At 40.4% G+C, this 24,643-nt stretch overlaps 1 protein-coding gene across 1 annotated transcript; it reads left to right on the top strand.

Annotated features, from left to right (window-relative positions):
* Positions 1 to 17,227: 17,227 nt before the first annotated feature.
* SELENOK (selenoprotein K) lies at positions 17,228 to 23,378 on the top strand. Its single transcript, XM_042929687.1, has 4 exons — positions 17,228 to 17,337; positions 20,826 to 20,916; positions 22,636 to 22,719; positions 23,288 to 23,378. Exons 1-4 carry the CDS (start codon positions 17,319 to 17,321, stop codon positions 23,376 to 23,378), a joined length of 285 nt encoding a protein of 94 aa, XP_042785621.1. The 5' UTR covers positions 17,228 to 17,318.
* Positions 23,379 to 24,643: the final 1,265 nt, after the last annotated feature.

Below are 24,643 nucleotides of genomic sequence, written 5' to 3'. Positions count from 1 at the left end.
TGTAACATGAGGGGCGCCTGGGTGGCTCAGTTGGTTAAGCATCCAACTTTGGCTCAGGTCATGATCTCACCATTCGTGAGTTCGAGCCCCATTTTGGGCTCTGTGCTGACAGCCCAGAGCCTGGAGCCTGCTTCAGATTCTGTCTCCGGCTCTCTCTGCCCCTCCCTGCTTATTTTCTCTCTCTCTCTCTCTCTCTCAAATATACATAAGTATTAAAAAAAAAAAAAACTTTTCAAGCATAACATGAGAATCAGGAAAGAGAAAATGAGAAAATTTTGTTTCTGTTCATTAGTCCACACCCACTAGTTTTCCCAAAAGCATCTTCAAAATGTTTGGTGTTAATTACCCAAGTAGTTTGGTTTTGTTTTCATTTTAGTTCATGATTTATATTTTTATCTCCATTGATAAAACTCTCATTTTCAAATATTCATTTTCAAATAACACAAATACTCTCATTTTCAAAAAAAAAAAAAATAAAAACAAATTGAAACATATAGGATAATATGGGAAAACTCCCCTATCTGCCTCCTAGTCCTGTCCCCAGTCTTCCCAAGAGATGTCAACGTGTATCTGTACCCCCACATCACTCATCCGCACAGCAAACAGCATTCACATTCCATGGCCTCAGCCTGGGCATTTCAACCTAAGATTGGATACTCTTAGTCACTACATAAAAATGTCATGTCATCCTACAAGTGAAGTTACCTCTGCAGCTTTGATAATAATCTTGATAACATTTGAAAGGATGTGACAAACCCACCCACCCCCATTCTCCCCAAATGCATGTGCCGCTGGGCTAATTTAGGAATTCAGGAGACAGGTACACCAAAAAAGTTTTGGAGACCCAATTCAGAACCTGGAAGTGGGAGACTCAAAAGCTCATTGCCACAGCCAACCAAGTGAGTCATATAACCATCTGGAACTGGCTAATTTCTTCCTGTCTGTCTGTCTGTTCTCTGAGGAATACAGTACAAAATGGGCCACAATTTAATAAAAGTATCATGGAGAGATTCCACAAGGCTGGAAGGCCTCTCTTTCTCCATGCAAGTTATTAGGCTGTGAAATGAAAAAAGTGGCTATCAAAATTAAGTGATTCCATAGCAAATACGCCAAGTGGATGATTAAAATTCAGCAGGCTATACTTGCTGTCATTCTTACAGGTGGTTGTCTAGGCAGTCATTATATTTTGTGACAATCTGTTCTGTAGCTTTTGGTATTCTGGAAGGATTGACGACATCCATTTCCTTTCAAATAGAGCAGTTTTCAATTTAGCTACATTCAGCAACCTACAAATCAGTCTGCAAGGCACTATGAGGAAGATGGCTTTCAGACCTCAGCTACATTGCAGGTGAATTCTGCCGAGAACCATGATATACAGATGCCCTGAAACCTTTGATGAGCCGTAAGTAGAACAACATCAAAAGTGAGTTTCCCTTTGAGCAAGACACATGCAAGTGAAAACTTAGCGGACAGCACTATGTCATAGGACTGTTTTTAAATAACGGAAAGAAATGAGGCAAGTGCAGTATTTATTTTCTCTTTGAATCAAAGTAGATCTCCGTTAAGAAAAGATGCATGACATAGAAATAATCTGCAAATTCTTGTGAACTTTATTTTTTTTTACGTTTATTCATTTTTGAGAGACAGAGTGTGAGTGAGGGAGGGGTCAAGAGAGAGGGAGACACAAATCAAAGGAGGCTCCTTTGACATCGACATGGGGCTCGAACTCACGAATCATGAGATCATGACCTGAGCCGAAGTCGGACGCTCAACCGACTGAGCCACCCAGGCGCCTCTCTTGTCAACTTTAAAAATAGCAAAACGAAAATTGTCACAAAATATTCCTATTTTGTTTTTGAGAGAGAGGGGGTGCAAATGAGCGAGGGAGGGAGAGGGAGAAAGAGACAGAGAGACAGAGACAGAGAGGCAGGGATCACCCAAAGCAGGGCTCGTTTTCACCCAAAATGGGGCTTGAACTCACACGATGTGGGGCTCAAACTCACAAACCATGAGATCATGACCTGAGCCAGTCAGATGCTTAACTTACTGAGCCACCCAGGAACCCAAAATACTCCCATTTCTATAGTCTTCTAGAGCTTTTGTTGAAGAGTTGGGTGGCTTCAAACAATATCTGGTAAGTAATGAGTTAGTCTGCCAGTGGTGCCACAACAAAGTATCACGAATGGCGGGGGGTGGGGGGGGGGACAGGGGGAAGGGTGTCTTAAACAACAGAAATTTACTGTCTCACAGTTCTGGAAGCAAAAAGTCCAAAATTAGAGCATCAGCGGGGCTGGTTTCCTTTGAGAGAAGGATCTGTTCTATGCCTTCCTCATTAGCTTGTGATGGCCATGTTCTTCATATATATCTCCATATCATCTTCCTTCTCTGTATATCTCTGTGCCCAGATCCCCCCTTTATGTATGGGCACCAGTCATATTAAATTAGACCCTACTCTAATGACCTATCATTGATTCACTCTGTAACTTGATTCACTCTGTAAAGACCGTATCTCCAAATAGGGTCACATTCTGAGGTACTGGGGGTTAGGACTTAAACATGAATTTTGGGGCACTTGGGTGGCTCAGTCCTTTAAGCATCTGACTCTCGATCTCAGTGTCATGAGTTTAAGGCCCATGTTGGGCTCTGGGCTGGGCATGAAACCTATTTTAAATAAATAAATAAATAAATAAATAAATAAATAAATAAATAAAACTTCTAAACCTATCATTTGTGATACAATACATTTCAAGATATGACATTCCTAATTTTCCTTTTACTCTCTTTCCTTTTTAGCCTCAGCAAAATCAGTTTTGAACTAGAACATACTGTCTCACACATAATAGATGTACAATAAATGTGCTGATTTGAATTTGATTTTATCATAACCCTAATAATGAATCTGCCAAATAGTCATCGGATCCCATGGCATTAAGCAGATTCCAACTGCCCACAAAACACTTTGTATCTCTAATTGTTCAGATATAAAATAAATTGTCTGGATGTGTTGGCCTGTGAATTTTTATTCTATAGAGCTTGCAGGTTAAACATGGCCATAAGTAACCAATTTTTTTGTTGAAAACTAGACATTTCAAATAACATAAAGTGGCAACCCCACAAATAAGGCTCTTCTCCTTCCTCTCATATGTTGTTGTTGTTTGTAGTTTGTTTAGTAACTTTTCAGAAGAAATTCTATAAAGGCTGTATTCTTTGTCATGTGTAGTCATTGAAGTCCCTGCTCAGTTGGCTTAGCGGTTAGAGATTTCTTTCAACATTTGGAACCAACAGGTTCCTCACCGTGCTGAAGGACTCTGTTTGTTCGAGCACGCCTTCAATGTTCAGTCCGGCAATTGGGGATTCTACCTTGCCCTTTACTTCCTGCTTGTACGGAGTCTCAAGGCCAGCCAGGGTTGAGCACTTAGGGCCTTCTGGGGTCTTTCTTGAGCATGCAGTTATCCCTAGGCATGAGCACGATCCTATTCGTACAGGTGACCTTTTAGATTCCCAACAACATGTTAGAGCTTTTCAAAGTCCCTATGGTCATCTCATTACCCAGTTTTTCCTTTTAAGTTTTTGGGTAGCCTATTGTTTGTCCCAACTGTTACTTGCTGCCTCAGGTGGTCACAAAGTTAATCCATTGCTTTTAATTGTTTTCAAACAAATGTCCCTGGGAAAAGTCTTTTCTACACTTTGTGAGTTCTGGCAGCCTTGCAATTGGTGTCTGAAAGGGAATCTCCAGACAGGTCAAATAATGACAATTTCCTATTAATGAGGCTTTAGTGATGCACCAAGCCCATTCTGCCCCTCTGGTGGTGGTCAGGCTGAGGGCTCTCAAGACTACTGCAGCCCTGGAGAGGGGAATGGGGATAGGACAAGTTAACATGCCAGAAAGATTGCTATTACCAAGATTCAGCCATTTTTCTTGATCAAATGCTCTCCAAACAAAAAATGAAAAAATGTTCTCCCAATTGTTGCAAGCTTTTGGTTCATTTACATGGTTCTGAAAAGGTGATTCTGCCCATTTTTGCCAGTTTTCTCACTGCTTTTATGGAAAAGATAATCTTTGGAGACTCTTACTCCACTGTTTTTGCTGATGTCTTTCTCGTGTACTATTTTTATGATTTTTTTTAAGTTAAAAATACTTCTTAAAAAGTACTGTGGTAATAAAGTGATGGTGGGGGTCTCCATTGTATTTGGTACTTTACTAGTTCCCAGAAAACTTACCACATCATCATTCATCAAATCACCAGAACAGATTTTTCTCCCATGGGTATAAGTTTTGTTGTTTTCTCTTCTTTATTAAGTTTTTTTAATTAAAATGTTGTGTTCATATATACATTAAAAGAGATTTATCAAGAGATATCAACCAACCCCCCCACCCAGTATATTTCAATCCTGATTTGAAAAATGAAAACTAAAAAAAAAAAAAAAAAAAAAAAAAAGTGACAATTAGGGGATTTTGGAACATTGGATATTTCATGATGTTGAGAAATTATTGTTAATATTTGGTTGGTGGGAAAATGACATTGCAGTCATATATATTTTTAAGAGTCCTTGTCTTTTACAGATGCATGCCAAAATATTTACAAATAAAGCTATATGAATGATGTCTAGGAATTGCTTCAAAATAATCTGAGGAAAATAGGGAAAGTAGATGGAAGTATGGATGAAGCAAGACTAACTATGAGCTGATAATTGTCCAAACTGGATAATGGGTACAAAGGGTCATTACATTATTCTGCTTTCAGAGTTTGAAATTTTCGACAATAAAAGGCTTGGTGCATAGTTGTTATTTGTAATGTTATGTTTCTTCAAGCCTGGGCCTGTGAGGAATTTTAGCAATTTCTAGTGGGTATATCTTAAAGCAAATATTGTAAACAGGTGATCCTTGGGTTGTATTTGGCCCATAGGCATGTTTTGTTTAGCCAGCACTTATTTTTTTTTCTTTTTTAGTATGAATTAGTTACCAACATTTTAACACTTTAAAACAGGGAAATTTCAGGCAATTACCCATATTTCAAGCTTTTTTTGAAACCATCAGAAGCCCTGGTTACACTGGACCTGCACCCCCATGGTGTCAGCTGACTGGAGTGGAAAAGCTTCTGTACCCTTAAGAGAGGAAAGTGACTCTCCATTTGCCGCAGTGCCCATTTTCCTGGCTTTCACAGTCACCCACATGTGTCATTCCTGCCTTAGTCTGCTTCAAAATCTTGTTGACAATGGGAGACAATGAACAATAATCAATAAACTTGAGCTTAATCAATGTACAGTGCAGCTAGACAGTTGGTTCTGAAGAAGAAAAATGGTTTAACATATAACATTTCTCCCATCTACAAAGCGTTCAAAAGAGACAGGAGAATACCTTATGTAAGATTTGATGCCAATTAGAACATTTGTAATGTGACAGTCTACCAGCTAGGCTTCAGCAGGTAGCCGGCAAAGCTACGTCAATGACAAAGCACTTGTCTTTCATAAGAGAAAACTTGGGAATCAGATGCTTAAAAAAAGCCAATTCAATTAAGGAGGGCACTTGTGATGAGCACTGGGTGTTGTATGGAAGTTCTGGATCGCTGTATTGTACGCGTGAAACTAATATTACATTGTAGGTTAACTAACTGGAGTTTAAATAAAAACTTTGAAAAAAGAGTCAATTCAAATTAATCTCATCATATAAGTCTTACTAGGTTTAAGACATGTGATCACTTGGAGATCTGGTTAAAGTGGAAGGACTTCTGAGTGGTAGATGCAATTTCATGCATCCTTCATTTCATTTCTAGCTCCTACTGCTCCTCTCAGGATCCTCTTTTTTTTTTTTTTTTTTCAATTTGTTAAAACATTTTTATTTATTTTTGAGAGACAGAAAGAGACAGAGCATGAGCAGGGGAGTGGCAGAGAGAGAGGGAGACACAGAATCCGAAGCAGGCTCCAGGCTCCTAGCCATCAGCACAGAGGCCGATATGAGGCTCGAACTCACAGACTGCGAGATCATGACCTGAGCTGAAGTCTGAGGCTCAACCGAATGACCACCCAGGCGCCCCAGGATACTCTCTATGTTATACTTCAACCGTCGCTTCTCAGGAATCCTTTTCTTTTTTACTTTGTTTTACTTTAGAGAGGGAGAGAGAGCAAGGGAGAGGGGCAGACAGAGAAAGAGAAAGAATCCTAAGCAAACTCCACACCCAGCGTGGAACCCAACACAGGGTTTGATCCCACAACCCTGGGCTCATGATCTGAGCTGAAATCAAGAGTTCCACACTCAACCGACTGAGTCCCCCAGGTGACCCTCAGGAATCCTTTTCTGCTTCCCACCAGGTAACATGTACTCTCCCTCTTCCACATCCCAGGGGTACTTAGTGTGTGATTCTCTTATGGCGCTCGACCTTCCTCAGTCTTACATTAGTGAGTTGTGCTTTCATCAATCCCCCTTTTCCTTGAGGAGAAGGGAAGTTCCTTAGTCACAGACTCTGCAGCCAGACTGCCTGAGTTCCAATCTCAGCTCTACCACTTACTAGCTGTGCACAAATTACTAAATCTCTCTAGGCCTCAGTTTCCTCTTCTATGAAATGGGGATGACAATCATTCCAACTTTATAGAGTCACTGGGAGGATTCACTGAAGTCATACACGTGTAACAGGATGTTAAAATGGAAATCTTGACTGCAGGGTCTGGATAAAATAGATACAACATTTTGAAAAAAGAACTAGAGCAAGATGTATCTTTTTAAAAAAATTCTTTTTAATGTTTATTTATTTTTGAGAGAGAGAGCTAGTGAGCAGGGGAGGGTCAGAGAAAGGGAGAGAGAGAATCCCAAGCACGCTTTGCACTGTCAGCACAGAGCCTGATGTGGGGATCTATCTCGCAAATAATGACATCATGACCTGAGCTGAAAGCAATAGCCAGACGCTTAACTGACTGCACCATCCAGGCACCTCATATCTTTTCTTTTTTATTAAAGGTGCTTTTTTTTTTTTTTTTTTTTTGAGAGAGAGAGAGAGAGAGCGAGTGAGCATGAGCAGGGGAGGGGCAGAGAGAGAGAATCCCAAGCAGGCTCCTCTGTCAGTGCAGAGCCCAATATGGGGCTTAAACTCATGAACAATGAGGTCATGACTGAGCCAAAATCAAGATCCAGTCTCTTAACCAACTGAGCCACCAGGCACCCTGAGATGAATCTTTTCAAGGTAGTCATTTGAAAACCAGCTCCTTGTCTACAGCCAGCTGCCAGCCATACCACCCTGAATGTGTCTGAAAACTAGTTTCTGAACTGCTAAGCCCTCTCCACATGGAATATGAAAGGGTTCAAGGGCAGAGATTGAAGAAAAAATTTTTTAAGTAAATTTCTCTGGAGATAATTATTGTATGATTCCCACCCCAAGGAGAATGGGTAGAGAGCTTCACTACTTTCATCTTAGTCATGAGAGGGAGGCTTTAAGGAAGCCACTATAAAGAGGAATATGTACTCCTAAGTTTTAGAAGGAATTTTATGTGTGCTTATTACATTTAAACTATGCAACTCTGTGATAGAAGACAAGAAGAACAAATAGTGTGGATGTTAAAAGATAGTCTGTTAGTAACATCTAAGATGTGTTAAAACAAACGAGAATAATAGATCATACCATTTTTTCAATGGAATAAATGAGAGTGTGTCTTATGGATAGAAAAGGATGGAAAGACAAAGTCATAAGGTAGGTAATGGACCGTGCCACCTCCAGACTGACAATTACTTAATCTCTAAATCACTCATCCACCTGTGATACCCTTTATGGTCCCACTGTGCTCTTCCCAAGATATGCACATAAAACCCATTCCTGACACAAAACAGAGCAAAGCAAAGCAAAACAAAACAAACCATTACTGCTCAACAGGTTAACTGGGTCTCTGACAGAGTAAGCATGTTGGCTCTAAGCATCTTCTATATGCTGAGCCCCTTTGCTCATTTTCAGATCTGGTTCTTATAACCACACTGTCAATGGGGAAACTGATGTGGCAAGGGGTCAGGGATGAGAGAGGACATACAAACAATGAGAAACAAAGGATTCAGATAGTGTAGCCCTTCAACTCTGCTTGTATACTACCCTAAGGTGTGGTAAACCTACCCATCTGTTTCTCTTTGTTCTTCATTGTGTATTTTAAATTGATTGAATGAATCATGCCATTTGAGCATCCTATTTTTGTCTATGAGTGATTCTATTCTGTAACCTCTGGGATAGCTTGCCAGGTAATGTACTAGAAGTTACTGCTGCATCAAAGTAATATCCCATATGACAAAGACACACAAGGCTGGTGTCTGCTTCCTGCCTGGAAAACCTAAAAGGTGAGGAATGGTCTGGATCACTGACTTAAAGGCAAGACTGAAGACACTGCTGCTATTATGTTGGACTTGGTGGGCTCTCCCAAAATTTGTCAGGCAAAGGATGTGGGAGGGACCTGGGATTGTGTTGACCCAGCAGCCTGGCAGGTACAGGGACATCAGCAGAAAAGGCTGAAGGTAAAATGTGGATGACCAGAAACAGAAGAATGATCTGTGAGCAATCCAAGAACAGTAGAGATGCTTCTGGTCTATCAAGGGAGCTGTTCATGATACACTCCATATAAATTGAGAGAATTTCCAAAGGACCCACAAAAGTTGGGTTCAGAGAGCACCAACTCAAGATTATGAAGGGCGAAAGGTAAGAAGTTTTCTGGTTCTCTTTCCCTCCCCTCCCATGTCTGGAGGAGTCTGAAACCACAGTAAGCCAGCTCTAGGAGGTGGAGGGAAAACCTGGGCTAGTGGCCAAGAAGAGGGAACCATTTAGTCATAGATACCTCCTGCCCATAGCAAGCCTCACCTAGGGAAGGGAAAAGCCTTAATTTTCAATCAAGATCAGGAGTTTTACCATTACTTAAGAATGGACATTTTTCTTATTAGATAGTCTGGCCTATGAGAGACCAGAGAAGTCATGTGACTTGCCCAAATTTTCATTTAGCACCCCACCCCCCCAAACAAAATGTAAAGGAGTAGTGGAGACAAAAATAAAATCATTATCAGAACCCATAGTTCTAGCTTACTCAATATGATATTTACGTATGCAAAGTGCTTAGAACAGTACCTGGCATGTAATAAGCACTAAGTAAATAATTAGCTATTAGCTATTATTACTATCTATTATTATTACCTTGCTATTATCATCATTGCTTAGCATGAAGACTTATAAGAGCTTAATAAATGTTTTATCAAGTTAAACTGAATTCATACTACAGGCGATTGAACAATTTAGTAAATCTTTAAGATCTACAGCAAAAAGTAGTGTCCAGAATTTTGGGGGAGGATCTCTCTGGAAATCTATAGCTCATTAAAAAGGATAGAAAAGAGAATACGGTCTTTTTTTTTCTTCCTGCCTTAGAGCATAAAACCAGACAAGCTCTGAAATAGGCCTCACATCGTGCGGAGGATCGAAGAAAACCATTTCCATCATGACGAGTCTTAAATTTCAAAAGCAATTTCTTTATCCCGAAAGCTGAAATACTGCTTGAGAGAGAACTAAAGAAAACAAATTGCCCATAGAGCATGTGCCAGGGCACATCTGGCGGGCACTATACGGACAGATATTCCAGGATTTCTCCGGCCTTTGTGGAACACAGGCATAACCCCGGGTCTCTGCAGTTCATCTCCACTCTGTTTTAGAAGGCAGCTTAAATCTTGCATTTTACTGTATACATATTGAAAAGAACTTATTTTCAGGGTCGACTCCCTGCATGCTATTTCCAGAGAGTGCCTTCAAGTTAGGAAGCAAAAATCATTGAGTTGGATTCTAATTTATTCCCCCGAAAGTAAGAAAGTTGCTGCAGTGTATTTTTTGTAGCATCTAAATTCTATTAAAGGAAAGGATGTTAGATCAAACACCCATACAACCTTTTGAGTTTTTGTTCTTTTGTTTTTGAGGATTTAATTTCTTGCTTCAAAGTTACTTGCCTTCATATCAAATTCCATAAATTTTCTTGATTCATGGTTTATTTCTTTTCATCATGGTCAAAACACTGGTAAGATGATTTTACTGTCAACAATCAGCTACCCCAAAGAAGGGCTAAAGATCTGTTAAGGTCCATAGCCCTATTTTAATGCTTCAAACAATTTTTTTTAATTGAATTGTATGACAGGACTCTGAAAAGTCATGTTTAAAATGAATGTTTTTGTTCGGTAATGTTGCCAATGGATCATTCACAAAATATGAACATGTGAGTCTGCATTTTGATCAGCTTTTGGGATTATTCTGAGCTGACTAGCAAGGAATTTTAAACTATGTTTACTTGATTCTTACCAGACTCTATTCCTACTTAGGGAAAACCAAAAAACATTGACTAACTCGTGAGGCCTGTTGAAGGCAGGAAGTGTCTATGACTAGGTGGTTCCCTCTTCTTGCCTCCAGCCCAACTTTCTCCTTCACCTTCTGGAGCTGGCTTACTGTGGTTTCAGACTCCTCCAGGGATGGGACGGGATGCAAAGAGGACCAGGAAACTTTTTATCTATGGTCCCCTGTAATCGCAGTTGGTGCTCTCTGAACCCAGTTCTTATGGGCCCTTTGAAAATTCTTTGGTCGTTTTTGGTCCTTTGGAAATTAATTGCTGGGGATCTATTGCATGTGTATACTTTCATATGTATCATGTGTTATTATACAATAACTTTGTGTATTAGAGCAAGTGGGCACAGCAAACATAACTTTATTAGGTACAATGGCCTTTAAGTTGTATCCAAATGTTAACAACTACCTGTGCAAATCCTTTAGTTTTTAATTTTCTATCACTTCTGCTAGAAAGAAATATTTTGGGGCAATTTTTTAACAATTGCTCAAACCATTACATGAAACTAAAGATGAACCCTCAGTTTCTAACAAATGTAACTTTTAAAAATTATAGATATCTTGACTGATTTTTATTGCTATTTGATATTATTTATATTTCTAATAACAAAAGGAACACAAATTTATCATAGAAAATTCAAGAACTATAGAAAAGCAAAAAGGAAAAATTATAGCTCTCATAATCCACGTTTAGTGTATTTCCATATACATGCATCTTTTTTTTGCACTGATATACTATACATACTGCTTTGTTTTTTTCCACTTATGGTTTCCCATTCAAGTATAATATGCTATTATATTCTAAAATTTAGCCAGTTATATGGTGACCATTTTCTTCATTCCAAATAACACGGGGTAAATATCCTTGCACATAAATTCGTTCGAACTCTCATTGTTTCTTTAGGAATTCTAGAAATGGAAACACTGGGTCAGGGATATGAACATTTTCAAAGCTTATGATGGGAAGGGTAATTTAGCATGCTTCCTTTGGAATTTTACATTTCTAAAAATAGTGACTCCAATGAAATGACTAGAGTCCTCTGGGTGGTTTTCTTCAGCAGCAACAGTCCCAAGGTTGAACTCACCTGTACCTGCTCAGCCTACTAAGTCCCTGTGTGATGTGTTGATGCTGCCCTCTCTGCTGCAGCGGTAAGCCTGAGCACCAGCCCTTCTGTCTCGTGTGCCAGCCCCGTTGGCAGCCTCTACATCTGCTCCGTCCTCATGCCAGCCAGCACAGGAACCGGAGAGATCAAACAGGTCAGCAACCCAAGGTGACTCCATCCATTTCCACTTGCTTCTCCACTTTTCTGGGCATATGGTCTCCAACGCACTTGTGAAATGTCTCAGTCTGAACGTGAAAGACTGGGTGCCACTAAGGAGTAGCTAAATGCGTTCAAGATGAAACGAGAAAATAATATCAAGCAACACTTCTTCAGTTGCCAGATTCCATTTTCAGAGTCTCTGTTTCATACTTCCCATCAAAAACAAGTTAGGGTTTCAAAGCAAAAGAGAGGAATGACTGATAATTGTGAAAGATGATTTCGTGAAGTTAAGAACCATATTTGACTTTGGGTGATGTTAACCAAGCTGCCGTGTTATACAATTAGTAAGGAAAAATGAAGTGATTGGGGAGGCATCAGCAATAGCCTGTTTAGCCAGCGAGTTGAGGTGACAGTGATCTCCTTCATGGTATCCTTTTGAACCTGGTTAGCAGTCTTTTAAAGGAACACCCATCACTGGGTCATAAAGAACTTGCCCCTAAGAGACTATAAACCCATTTTCAACGAACCCATCATTGAAGGAACCAAGAATGTCAAGCCCAAGTAAGGTTTTATTCATCTCTTTGGTAGTAGAAAGATTAAAAGCAGAATGTTTATTGGCAAAATAATTTTTTAATCACCCACACATTTTAATTTGCTGCGTAAAATGATTCTTTCTGCTCACAAGTAATAATGTGTTTTGACTTTATTAGGAAAGCAGCTGTAGAAAATTTATTTATACATACATAACAGAATTTTTAAATTCAAAGGCAGAGACTTAACAGTAACTCCTCACTCTGATTTTGTTAAATAAATGCATCAACTTCCACTTCTGCTACGGAGGATTAAGTAGTTTGTACTAACTTTCCTTCAGAGGACAACTAAAAAGAATTTGACCAAAACAATGAGAAATAATTTTTTTCAAAATATCAGAGAGCTAACGAGTGAGAAATTGCTTGATAAAGATCCAAGAGAAGATAGAACTTAAAGAGAGGTGAGTCTGTCATGAAGGTTACTATTGCCCAAGAGGAATTTGCCAAGCAGTGCTTACGACAGCCTCACGAAGTTAGAGGATCAAAATTTAGCATCTTGAGTTATGGGGGAAGAAAGGAGACTTATTCTTCATGGCATATCCATATGTATCTTTTGATTTCTTATATTATGCTCAGGTATCACATTAAAACAAAAATATATCTAAAGACTATTAAATGCTCTGCTCTGAACCATTTAGTGAATAAGAATAATAAATCATGGGGTGATGGGTGGCTCAGTCAGTTGAGCGTCAGACTCTTGATTTCGGCTCAGGTCACAATCTCACAATTTGTGAGTTTGAGCCCCACGTTGGGCTCTACACTGACAGTGCAGAGCCTGCTTGGGATTCTCTCTCTTCCTTTCTCTCTGCCCCTTCCTCTTCACTTGCACGCATGCATGCTTTCTTTTTCTCTCTCTCAAAATAAACTTTAAAAAAATAATAAATCATATGTTCCTTAAAATCAGTGGGTACATATCTATACTTTTAATTTTTCCAAATATAAAAATCGGCGTTAAGACTTATAAACATAGTAATAGAATGTACATTTCTATTTCTTCACTCCATTTTCAGGGATCTAGAGATAAGGCTTGGAAAGCAATAATCTTTTTGTACCAAAGAATACAAGTCTAAAAATATTAAAAATCTGCTTTTAATGATGAGTCAAAAAAATGAGATAATTAAAGGGCTAAGATTTCTGAGCCCGAATGCAATAAAGAATACAAGGCAGTAACTGTAAGAACAAACACAGAAAAGGTTAATAAAGAATATAAATGCCAAGTGTTTTCCACATTCCCTAAAGGCAGAATTGAGGGCATGTTATTGTTTTGATGTAACCCATATCCCTTCACTATCTCGTGGTAAACACTACCCCTCTTCAGCTCTCAAACCATGAGGTTTAGGTGAGATTGACTCCAGCTCGAGATAGCTGTCTTTCAGGATAGCCCATCCCTCTGGCCAAGGGATTGATGTAGAGACGGGAAGGTAATTAACTTGGCTGCTTAGGGGAATTTAATGCACAGGATGTCTAGAAAAGAAAAAACTGGGGGAAGCTATTTTGCAACTGAGAAAGCTGAGATACAATCTTCACAAACCACTTCCCATTCTCTGCTGAGGACTACTGTTTTAATAACTGTTATTGTGTGGAGAGGCAGTATAGTACAGGAGTCAAAAGCACAAACTATAGAGCCAGACTTGGTCTTAATCTCTGCTCTGCTTCATAACTAGCTGTGTGACTGTGGGCAAGTCATTTGAGCTATTTATGACTCAGTTTCCCCATCTATAAATGGGAATAATAGTAGAACCCACTTAGTAAGGTTGAAGTTTAAATGAACTAATACATGAAAAGCACTTAGGATATTGCATGGCACAGGGTGAGTGCTATATAAATGTTAGCTATTATTCTTTTTGTTGTAAGGATTAAATAAACTAAGAAATAGAAAGTGTTTAGAACAGTGCCTGACATATAGTAAACTCTGTGTAGTTTACTATATGTCACTATTCACTATTGTGCTGATGTTGGCAGCACATATACTAAAATATTAGTCATTATTAAGACCATTCATTCATTCATCAATTCAACAAATATTTACTCAGTGCCTTTTCTGTGCCAGGCCAATGTCTTCATTCTGGACCAGCAGTATCCAACAGAAATGTAACATGAACTATAAATATAAGCCAAGTATATAATATAAAATTTTCTGGCAGTCACATTAAAAAAGTAAAAAGAAATTGTTAAACGTATTTTTAATAAAATATTTTATGTAGTCCAATATTCAAAATATTATAATTTCAATGTGTAATCAATATAAAAAATTGAGATACTTCACATCCTTTTGTTTTTTTATTTTAAGTCCTTGTAACCTAGTGTGTATTTTGTATGCAGAGCACGTATCAATTCAAACTAACCACATTTCAACTGCTCAACAGTCACATGTGGCTACTAGTTAACATGCAGTTCTAGACACTGAAGGTTAGGGAAACAAAGGGAATGTTTTCTTTGTCCCCCAACCACCATGCTACTAATTACACTCTTTTTTCCAATTTGCAAAGTCCTTTCACATTCATTATTTCACTTGATAGCAACATACCTGGCTTTGAAGGATAGATTAGATTTTAAGAGGTGGGAAACATTTCCATTCAGAGGAAACAGATGAGTAGAAGCAACAGGACAAAACAAGGGGTCTATCAGGGAATTAGAAGTCAGGGAGATAAATGTGAGATATATCAGGGAATCCCTCAGTGCCAGACCAGGGAGGCTGGGTATTATTTGTTAGGTGGTAGGGAGGGGAGAAAGTGAAAGTAGTGAGCAGGAAAGAGGCTAGGTTGGATTAAACTGGCAGCTATGTATACCATGAAATGGAGTCACAGGCTAGAGATAGTTCATTAGGAAATCACTGCATTATATCATTTAGAAATGATCAAGACAGAAAAAGAGAAAGAAAGAGATAACTCAGCAGAGTCCGGTCCTCAGGGGATCCCCATGTTAGTTCCCCTCCTCCTTTGGTGACTGGGGAAGTTTTCAGAAAGATATCCCCCCCAGCCAACTAACAAATATCTGTGTACCTACTATCCACCAAGGACTAGGACAGACCTTGAAGAGATAAAAGGGAACAAGGCAGGTAGGGCTTGTGACCTCTTAGAGCTTATGTTTCTTGAGAGAGACAAAGATCAATTTTCAGGTAATAAAATAATTTTGCATTGTGTTAAGCACTATGAATAATCATGGAGATGAGTGGCCAGGGAAAGGCACTCAGAAGTGGTGATACAAACTGAGATCTAAGGGATAAAGGCAGCTGATGTGCAAGGTGCCAGAAGACCGCTCCAGGTAGAAGGGAAAGCATGTGCAGAGCCTTGGAGGCATAAGAGAACTTGGGGTGCTCAAGAAACTAAAAGTACAATGTTGGTAGCGATAACATCGGTGGGGATTGTAGAAGATAACAGTTTGAAAGACAGAATCAAGTGAACAGGTCCTGATGGGCCTGAGGACCATGAAAAGGAACTGGATTTCATTTTAAGAGCAATAGGAAATCACTAGGAATGAGGATTTTCATTCTAAAATCATTCTTGCTGCAGTGTGGAAAAACTGCTTAAGGCTGACAAAGGTGAAAGCTGGGATTTCAGGTAAGGCGCAAGGAGAGTAGAGCGCGTGAGATGATAATAGCGGGTTAAAAAAGTCCTTGGTACAATTAATGACCCTTTCCAGTATTTTTTGCAAAAATAATCCATGATTGTGCTGCAAAAATCACAAAAGAAGTAAAGGATGTCGTCTTGTTCTGTTATGCACTTTGGGGGGGAGGGATGCTCCCAAAAAATTCAACATTAAATATTTGTTCTAGATATTAGAACATACTTAAAATCTTAACCCAGACTATTAAATGCAAGATACAATTTTCTCCAAAATGTAATTTTCTGCTTCATTTTAAATGAGATGATAACCTTTTTCCAGATGACACATGGCTTCAGCACTGCGGGCTGGGGGGGGGGGGGGGGGGAGGAGGTCAGCACAGCCATCAGGACTCCATCTAGAAAGCCAGGGAAGTACCAAAGTCCTTGAGACAGGAATGCGATTGCCACGTTCAAGGAACAGAAAGTCGCCCACTGGCTGGCGCAGAGTAAAACCACCATCAAGGCACATAGTACATGGTCCATATTTAATCAGTGACCACCTAATAACTTCTTACACATCTGTCGCGTTCACAATGCTTGCGTGCAGTCGCCATCAATAAGAAACAAGAACAGAAAGGTCTCGCACTACACTATTTCTTTTTTCACGGTTGCCTCAAAAGAGCTAACAATTCCATTCACTTCTGGCGAACCAAAAGCAGAAACACTGGTTTTAAAAAGAATGAATACGGGGCGCCTGGGTGGCGCAGTCGGTTAAGCGTCCGACTTCAGCCAGGTCACGATCTCGCGGTCCGTGAGTTCGAGCCCCGCGTCAGGCTCTGGGCTGATGGCTCAGAGCCTGGAGCCTGTTTCCGATTCTGTGTCTCCCTCTCTCTGCCCCTCCCCCCGTTCATGCTCTGTCTGTCTCTCTCTGTCCCCAAAAAAATAAATAAAAAACGTTGAAAAAAAAAATTAAAAAAAAAAAAAAAAAAAAAAATGAATACATGTAGAGGGTGCCTGTCTGTGCATTCCGAAAACACGACAATGGAGCTCCCTACGGTTTGATCACCGCCTCAGCCCGAAGGCACTTCCCTCCACACCCTCAAATACCAACACTTCTGGAATATTCTGAGGAACCCCCTCCTGCCAGCAGTTTCTTCAAGCCATCGCACATAGAGCAGCTTCGCATTCCCGAACCTGGACCCACGGGCCCATCAAGCAACTAGAATATAGCTTTTCTTCACCGTGCGGGGCAAACGGGCTCCTCGAGCTCAAACCCAAAAGGAGACAGGAAAGCGCGCGTTTACGGGTTAAAATCCCAAACATCATTTCCGCTTACCTGCCCGGCAGCCCTCGCTCTACCGGAAGTTGCCGGCGTGACGAAGCAAAAAAAAAAAAAAAAAAAAAAAAAAAGCCGCCAGTCATGGGCGTCCCCCTTCCAGCAGCCAATGGGCTCCGTCCACCTCCCTCCTCCGTCGCCGATGTGTGCACCCGTGGGCTGTGACGTCCAAGGGCGGGTCGCGGAGGGAGATACCGGGGCCGAGAGGGGCCAAGCCCCTCAGTCGCTACGGAGGCGGGGAACAAGGGGCAAAGATGGTTTACATCTCGAATGGTGAGTCGCAGGGTACGCGAGGGCGACCGCTGGCCTGCGAGGGCCGACCCGGGTTTCTTCCATCCTCGCCCGCCGGCCCGGCTTTCCCGGAGTCGCCCGGGCCTGCGCCGCGTCAGCCGAGCGTCCCTGAGCCCGCGGGCGGGGGCCGAGGTCTCCCGGTGGTGACGACGACGGTGCCGGCTGCCCGGCGCCCTCGCCCAGCTTCTGACTGTGGGTCTCGCGAACGTGGTCTTTCCCCTCAGGCGCCCGCGTGTTTAACGAGGCATGACAACAGGGTTGACACCGTCTGCGCAGTGCCTGTGTTTGGGGCGCAGTGATAGCGCTCTTCCCGATCAACCCATTCAGCCTCTGTGGCAGCCCTATTCACGTAGTAGTTTATTGTCCCGTTTAGGGGTGAGGACTGACGCGCAGCAAGGTCCACTAGGTTGCTCAGCATCACAGACGAAGGGAGGCGACTGTCGTCAGGGTCCTTGCTGGTATCTACTAGCCGGTCTTTCTCTAAAACCTGTAAAGAGAACTGGATATATAGGATAAGGGGGCACCTGGGTGGCACAGTCGTTTAAGGTCCGATTCTTGATTTCCATCTCACTGCTCACGAACTGAGAGATCGAGCCCATCTCGAGCTCTAGGCTGACAGCGCAGAGCCAGCTTAGGATTCTCTCTCTCTGCACCTCCCCTGCTTGCTCTCTCTTTCTCAAAATAAATAAATAAGCTTAAAAATTGGATAGGCTCCCCCCCCCCGCCCCCACCCGCCAGGAGTAGGTAGCTAGTCACACACGCAGTTGTTTTGCCCTAATTCCAAGGGGCACAGGGAGAAGCCCCGCCCCCTGTAGGAACAAAGGTAACTGTTCCTGGAGTAGAGAATCAGAGAAGAGGCTTAATTCAGAGACTCCACAAAGAAAGTGTCTGGAAAGGAAGGACACAAGATCACTGGGTCAGACCGCTGCCAAAAGTGCCCGCCCACCTGTTTGACTCAGGTGGAATCAATGCCTTAGTGCAATCTTAACCAGTAGGATCTAGGGAGGTCCTTGTTCTATTTGAATCATCCGTCTTCAGAGATGATTAAGGTGTGATGGGGAGAAGTCTGGCTGGGTGCACTTTGCATTTCTTTGCTCTTCAAAATCTCTGCCTCCTCTTCTCCCAATTAAAAATCTTTGAGGGGCACCTGGATGGCTCAGTCTGTTGAGCATCCCACTCTTGATTTGGGCTCTGGGCATGATCTCACAGTTCCTGAGTTAAAACCCCCCACCCCCTAGCCCTCCCCCCCCCCCCCCCAAGCACAGCACCTGCTTGGGATCCTCTCTCTCTTTCTCTTTCAAAATAAATAAGCTTTAGTGTTTATTTACTTTTGAAGGAGAGAGAGACAGAGTGAGAGCAGGAGAGGAGCAGAGAGAGAGGGAGACACAGAATCTGAAGCAGGCTCCAGGCTCCCAGCTGTCAGACAGTGCCCGATGCGGGGCTCAAACTCACAAGTTGGGAGACCATGACCTGAGCCCAAGTCGGATGCCGGACATTTAACCGACTGAGCCACCCAGGCACCCCTCTAAAATAAATAAACTTAATTTTTTTTCTTTTTTAATCTTTGAAACAAGTAGGTGTATGGACACTAAACAAAAGCATTAAAGTTTCATCTTATTTTGGGCACTTGCAGACTTTGTGTTATATCCTTTGTGGGTAAGGCTGGCAGTTTCTATTTATGCATTATTGAGTAATTCTTTGTAGTGGGTCTTTCTGTGTATGCATTGTCCTATTGGATCCACATAAATAACACAAAGTTCCCTTTAAGTTCTTTTATCTCACTTTTATAGTTGAGAAATGCCAGCTTCATCCAAGCAAGTTATTTCCTTCTGCATATGTTGGGAGGGGAGGTTTCTGCCTTCAGAAACTAGGAGAGAAAGTACCAAACGTGAGGTAGAACATTGCAAAGCGTTCCTTAGAATCGCAAAGAGAATTGGTGTGTTCTAGTTAGATCTCTTTTAGAAGGACTGAATTTATCAGCACTTGACAGTCAGCAAAACATTTTTCTTACTGTCAAATGACTTGTTTTTCAATAATCCTATATTACTAGCCTGGGAATACTTCTTCTCAGAGAAGGAAAATGTCCCACCAGCCAACGAAGCAGAGCTAGTAAGAGGCAGCCACGCTCTGTCTTGAAGTGTATCCCTTTTTTCTCAATAGCTCCCTTGAGAGCTCAGGTCCAAGTGAATCCCTGAAGGACTGTCAAAGAAAGAGGAATTGTAGACCCTGATTGAGGGGGTGAAAATGAGTATGGGGAAGCCCTTGAGCAAATGGGAGAGGAGAGGTTGGCAAGTAGTTCTTCTCCCAAAATATTCTGACCTCTTGATTTTCAAGGCTAAAAACCTTAGAGAACTAACTTTTCATGTTGTAGCTTCCATTATTTAAAGTGGTTTGAAAAATAGGTTTGTTTGTGCTTAAGGTAAGACTGGAGTCTATAATTAGAATCAACAGCATCCCGTTACAGAAAAATGTGGTTATTTTAATGAACAAGGCAAATTCTCTTTCATACTTAGAGCACACAAATTCTTTGATGTCTGAAAATTTTAACATAACTGATTCTAAACAATTGTAAGAGTGTGTATAATTTTTTTTTTTTTTTTTTTATCCAGGACAGAGACTTTGCAGGTGAAAAGAAATATTTTGAACACATTTAGGAAGATGGGAGTAGTGTAAACATTTTTTATATTCACTCATTCCATTTGTTTCCTCAAAATACTTGAATAAAGAGATTCATGCACCAGTATTCATTCATGCTAGCATTGTCACAACAGCCAGTAGGTGGAAGCAACCCAAGGATGTACGCACGCATGAGCGAAATGTGGTACATACATATGATGCGATATGAATCAGCCTTAAAAAAGAAGGAGATTTTGACACATTTACAACATGGATGAAACTTGAAGACCAAAGCCTACCACCAAAGTCAGAATACTGTATGATTCCTCATAATGAGGTTCCTAGAGCAGTCAAATTCATAGAGACAAAGTAGAATGGTGGTTGCCAGGGACTAAGAGAAGGGAGAAAAGGGGAGTTAGTGTTGAATGGGTACAGAGTTTCAGTTGGGGAAGGTAAAAAAGGTCTGGAGATGGATGATGGTGAACGTTGTACAACAGTGTGAATGTACTTAATGCCATAGAGCTGTACACTTAAAAATGGTTAAAATGGAAAATTTTAAAGCCTATTTTACCGCAATTGAAAAAGAGAAAAAATACTTGAAGTGTCACTCACCAAAATTAAGAACATAGGAAGGCATTTGACGTATTAAAAGTATGACCCCTAGATCATTGAGCTTTACTTCCCTGAACCCTTCCTTAGAAGGATGCACATAGAACAGACCTTTCCTTGTGCTGACCATCTGAACAGTGAACAAGTCAAAAACTGAGTCTCATGTTTCCTAAGTGATTAATTGTAATATATCTTGTGTCAGGGATTTGTAGCACTAACTGAAGTTTCTTTTTTCTTGTCTGTAGGACAAGTGTTGGACAGCCGGAGTCAGTCCCCATGGAGGTTATCTTTGATAACAGATTTCTTTTGGGGAATAGCTGAGTTCGTGGTTTTGTTGTAAGTGTAATAATTAATAATGTTCTTAACAGCCCTGATATTTCAGTTAACAGAAATACATTGGATACATTATGTGGAGTGTCTTAAACAAGCTGAGCTTTCCTGAAGCAGTTTTTAATTGTAAGTTTTTTATTATTATCATTAGCTCTTCTAAGGGAAATGAAGACTTCTTTGGTGATGAAGCTGCCCCCAAACATCTTACGAGTATGAATCTGATAGTGGAGTTAGTAAAGCTTGACTGTGTCTTAGCCTTAGTGGTAACGATTTCAGTCTGCAGCTCTGGAGCCAGGCCTCCGTATTCTAATGCCAAATGACAGTGCCTCACTTTCTCTCTACTATTCCAGCTGTAATGGATGTATGCAGCTTTTATTCCATATTGTACAATAAACAAACAAGGGGAATTAGATCTTGATAAAAAAATATCCCAAGGAGTAAAGTTGTTTTTTCAATTGTTAAAATCAATACAGGAGACAAAAACTTAAACTTTATTGTAAGTCCAAGCAATTCTTAGTTAAATGCATTTTTCTGGTCTTTCCCATGCTGTTTTGTAAAAATTATTCATCAATTACCAACAAGTCTTACTCATGCTAAGTTTGAATATACGTTTGAATGTCACATAGCAGAGAACTGCAGGGATGCAGAGATATGAGAGATCGCCCCTTCCTTTATTGACTCTAATTCATATTACAATGGGTATTGGGTTGGATGTGATTGTGGAAGGTGGAAAAAACACAGGAAAGACGGCAAAGAAGTTTGAATAGCAGACTGCGATCTTTACACTTAATTGGATTGTAGCTGTGGTGTAGAAAAATAATCTGATGGCTGCATGTAGCATAAGTTTGAAGGGGTTAAAGAAAAAATGGAAGAGATGGTTCCATAGAAAAATACAATGGGACAGAGGGTCCTTAATTTGCCTACTGCAAAACTTCACTAAAGTCTCTTACAAGCTTCACCTACTCTCTGTTGTTTATTTAAAGTATTAGTTTAGGGGCCTCTGGGTGGCTCCGCCCCTTAAGTGCTGTCTCTTGGTTTCGGCTCAGGTCATGACCTCATGGTTCGTGATTTCCAGCCCTGCACTGGGCTCCGTGCTAACAGCACAGAGGTTGCTTGAGATTCTCTCGCCTTCCTCTCTGCCCTTCCCCTGCTCATGGTCTCTCTAAATGAATGAATGAATGAATCAATCAATCAATCAACAAGGAAGCAAATAAATAAACCAACTTAAAAAAAAAAACATTGTTTTAACTTAAATTCATCTCCCTCTACCAATAAAATTCCATCCAAATGGATTCCCAGAAGCCCTGTGTCTCTAGCATACTACCTTGGGCTCCTCCCTCAGCAAGGTACCATCAAGTAGGCTGTTGGCTGGGGAAGTGCAGGGGAAATGAATGTGCAATGCTGTGAAAACAGACTCTGGGACTTGACAGCTGACGTAGAGTGGAGGGAGGAAGTTGGGCATGGCTCTCGTTTCAGAGTCACTCCTAGACTCTGTCAAGGAGAGTTATTAGCACATATGAAGGACAGGAATGGTAGCTTTTGCCCGGAACATGGCACAAATGCAGACATGTGCTCGTGCTAGATGGTGCTGTCCAGCTGGCTTTGAAAAATGTGGGGTTGGAACTAAGTTGGTTTTAGTTATCTTCTCACAGATATAATTGAAACCATGGAAATACATTTTATGTTGAAAGCGGTATTTCTCTTGTTTTCTGCCCCTTGTTTCAGTTTCAAGACTCTGCTTCAGCAAGATGTGAAAAAGAGAAGAGGCTACGGAAACTCCTCTGATTCCAGATATGATGATGGAAGAGGGTAGAGCTTTCTAAGTTGATAATAGATATTTTTACCAGTCTGTAATTTTAATTAAATTAGATATTATGGATAGATAGATATAGTTTGGCTCATGGAAATAAAAGGTTTAAATTCTATTTCACAAGATTAATGCATTACCGTAAATTAAATCAAGTTGCTTCTGATTTCGTAACCAGAGTCAATTTGATAAAGCTAAAATGTATATCAAATATCCTCTGGGCAAAGTCTAAATTAGAGGCTGAAACTGATGACCAACATTAAATATAGAGATTTTCACTGTAGAATCTGGATTTCCACTGCTAAGAAAAACCAGAGAAGATCAAGCAGCACTTCCATGGAGCGGAGTTTCAGTTGGGCATTTATTTACAGGAGACACTGTTCAGGCCATCACAGTCCTTGCTTGACCTACTTCCTCATGTGCATTAAGTGTCTGGTCCCTGTAGGGGTTTGAATTTTCTCAACTCCTGACCTAGTTGGTAATTCCTATTTTAAATAGAGAAGAGGGTCTGTTTGAGTGTTTGAAAGGAACCACTTGATGTCTACTAAACAGTAGAAATTTTTCTTTTAGGCCACCAGGAAACCCTCCCAGAAGAATGGGTCGAATTAATCATCTGCGTGGCCCTAGTCCTCCTCCAATGGCTGGTGGATGAGGAAGGTAACGTGAAATCTGAAATTACTGTGCAGAGATTTCGTTTTGAAAATACCTTCCTAGGGAAGTTTTCTTTAGGAAAACAGAAGTTGCCCAACATTTTGTAATTATTCAGACATCTTGTATGGAAAAATATCTCAACCCTTGAAAAATTTGTTGAATTTTATTATCAAAGTGTCTTTTGAAAACAGGTTAAAAAAAAAAAAAGATAGTTGGACTTTTTTGTGCAGATCCAAATTAATAACTATTAACTTATTATAATGCTTTCTTTTAGGTAAATGTCTGCTCTAAGAAGCAGACAACTGGACATGCACATTCATAGCAGAAGGAAACCATCAAGAGGTAGAGGACTGACCGTGCTGGACAAGCAAATGAATGTGTATGTCTAAACGAGAATTGCTCTGTGTCCTCACAGACAGATGAGGTCGTGCTGGGAATTCCCTCCCCAGGGATCTGGCATGACTGACATGCAGTTCTATAAATGCACATGTTTGTCTCATTCTTTTTTGTATAGTTTATGAAAGTATTAATATAGTTTTAATAAGTAAATATTTTTAGGTTACAAAACTTGACTTGTCATCTTTGTATAATTAAAAAACTCCAAATTTGAAGAAAAATAAAAGGTTGTGTATTCAGTACAACTAGTGTCACCTTTTTAACTTCTGAAATACTATTCACTGTTAGTTTGTTCTCATTTATAAATCACATTGTATTTATTTCAATAGTATGCATACAATTTTATCTCAAAACATATTTGTCCTGTGAATCTTTAATACAAAATATCTGATTTGCTACCGAACATAATTAGGGTATTTATAAAGTCATAACCAACAAACCTGAGCTACATACAAAATGAAGATTGGCTAGGTGGGTTTAATATCATAGGCTTCTGTGCTGTCTTCACAAATTTGAATTCTAAACCATTGCTTAAGATACTGCCTGTTGGCTTTCACCCCCATGAATGCTAGTAACTCTCATATTCTTTCACTAGAATGGAAGCTCTATGAGGTTAGGGATTTTTGTCTTTTTTACCCCAGTGCTTTGAATAGTGATTAAATGTGATAGGCCCTGCAATATTTGTTGGAAAAACGAATAATACAGATAATTCTGCTTTGTGTTCAGCAGTCTTTGAATTTTTTTTTTTTTAACGTTTATTTATTTTTGAGACAGGGAGGGACAGAGCATCAACAGGGGAGGGTCAGAGAGAGGGAGACACAGAATCTGAAGCAGGCTTCAGGCTCTGAGCTGTCAGCACAGAGCCCGACGTGGGGCTAG

The sequence above is a fragment of the Panthera leo genome, chromosome A2 (assembly GCF_018350215.1).
Source record: "Panthera leo isolate Ple1 chromosome A2, P.leo_Ple1_pat1.1, whole genome shotgun sequence".
Classification (NCBI taxonomy): Eukaryota; Metazoa; Chordata; class Mammalia; order Carnivora; family Felidae; genus Panthera; species Panthera leo.
This window is presented reverse-complemented; position numbering and strand designations above follow the sequence as displayed.